Genomic DNA, 1979 nt, shown 5'->3' on the forward strand with positions numbered 1-1979 from the left:
CCGGGCGTGCCCCGAGCCCTGCGCTTGCGTGGACAAGTACGCGCACCAGTTCGCCGACTGCGCCTACAAGGACCTCCAAGTGGTGCCCACGGGTTTGCCTTCCAACGTGACCACCCTCAGCCTCTCGGCCAACAAGATCACCTCACTGCAGCGGCGTTCCTTCGTGGAAGTGACCCAGGTCACCTCCCTCTGGTTGGCACACAACGAGATCCGCTCCATCGAGCCCGGTGCCTTCGCCATCCTGGTGCAGCTGAAAAACCTCGACATCAGCCACAACCAGATCGTGGACTTCCCCTGGCAGGACCTCTACAACCTCAGCGCTCTCCAGCTGCTCAAGATGAACAATAACCACATGGCTCTGGTACCTCAGGGGGCTTTCCACACCCTGAAGGACCTCCGGTCCCTCCGCATCAACAACAACAAGTTCACCACCCTTGCTGAGGGGATCTTTGACTCGCTCAGTTCCCTCTCCCACCTGCAGATCTACAACAACCCCTTTGAGTGCTCCTGCAAGCTCCAGTGGCTGAAGAAGTGGATGGACAGCACACTCATCTCCATCCCTGAGAAGGACTCCATCACTTGTGCCCTCCCGGAGCAGCTCCAAGGAGTGCCGGTGGGGAAGATCCCGGATGTGCAGTGCGCCTCGCCCACGGTGCAGCTCACCTATTACCCCAACCTGGACACCACTGAGCTCTTTGATGGCTTCACCCTGACACTGCACTGTGCCGTGACGGGCACCCCACTGCCCGAAGTGAGCTGGAAGATCCACACCTCCAGCCAAACCCTGGAGCTCAACGGGAACCCGAATGAGACCGCTGGGAAGGACCAGTCCAAACGGGACCCTGAGCGCTTCTTGGTCTTCAAGAATGGCACCTTGGTGATTCCCCACCTGAGCAAGAGGGAAGAAGGCACCTACACCTGCCTGGCCTCCAATGAAATGGGGAGCAACCAGACCTCTGTCAACGTGGCTGTGGCAGGCACCCAGAAATACCCACTGCAGCCCGGGAGGGACCCACTGGGGGGTAAAGCACAGCCAGGTGACAAGAAGCCTGGGGCCAAGGGAGCAAAGAATAGCGTGCTCACACCAGATGAGAGGAGCAAACCCCTTGGTCCCACCCGGCAGAGCCAACCATCCTTGGCAGGTGGGACAGAGTCCATGGGAGACGGGCAAATCCCTTTCCAGCTGCCACCCTTTGAGAAGAAGTGTGGCTCCACGCAAACCAGCAAGTACATCTCCAATCACGCCTTCAACCAGAGCGGCGACTTCAAGCAGCACACGTTCGACCTGGGGGTGATCGCTCTGGACGTGTCAGAGCGCGACGCCCGGGTGCAGCTCACACCCACCTACACGCAGCCCGAGAAGGTCCACCTCAGGATGCTCTACCTGTGCCAGGAGAGCAGCAAGGGCCATGCCTTGGTCCAGTGGTCCAAGATTGAAGAAGGGGTGAACTCGTACTGGTTCCAGGGCTTGAACCCCGGCACCAACTATTCCGTGTGCCTCACCTACCTCGGGGAGGACTGCCAGGTCCAAGTGGTCTTCACCACCAAAAAAGAGATCCCCTCGCTCATCATCATCGTGGTGGTGAGCATCTTCTTGCTGGTGCTGGCCACCTTACCCCTGATGGGGGCCACGTGGTGCCACCTCCTCTCCAAATACCAAGGGAAGACCTACAAGCTCATCATGAAGGCTCAGAACCCAGACCAGATGGAGAAGCACATGGCCGCTGACTTTGACCCCCGTGTCTCCTACCTGGAGTCTGAGAAGAACTACAATCCCAGCGAGGTAGGGGAGGCAGAGGTGGAGGAAGAAGAGGAGGAGGAGGAGGATGAAGAAGGAGGCAGGTGGAGGAGGAGGAGAGAAGCCGAAGGGGCTCCGGAGCTGGAGCGAGAGGAGAGCGTGGCAGCCAGCTCCATGGCGGAGTCACAATCCAAAGCCAACGGCGAGGAGTTCGAGGTGCGCTCTGAGTACAGTGACAAGC

General features: G+C 59.3%; 1 protein-coding gene across 1 annotated transcript in view; it reads left to right on the plus strand.

Moving 5' to 3' along the window:
* Positions 1-7: 7 nt before the first annotated feature.
* ISLR2 (immunoglobulin superfamily containing leucine rich repeat 2) overlaps positions 8-1979 on the plus strand; it is a gene marked incomplete at its 5' end in the record, with an annotated part of 6435 nt that continues 4463 nt past the window's right edge. The window contains one exon of the mRNA XM_018081408.2: positions 8-1977. Coding sequence (XP_017936897.2) covers positions 8-1977 — 1970 coding nt within the window. The remainder of the gene's footprint in view (positions 1978-1979) is intronic.

This window comes from Manacus vitellinus, unplaced genomic scaffold (assembly GCF_001715985.3).
Source record: "Manacus vitellinus isolate BGI_N305 unplaced genomic scaffold, ASM171598v3 scaffold_53_pilon, whole genome shotgun sequence".
Lineage (NCBI taxonomy): Eukaryota > Metazoa > Chordata > Aves > Passeriformes > Pipridae > Manacus > Manacus vitellinus.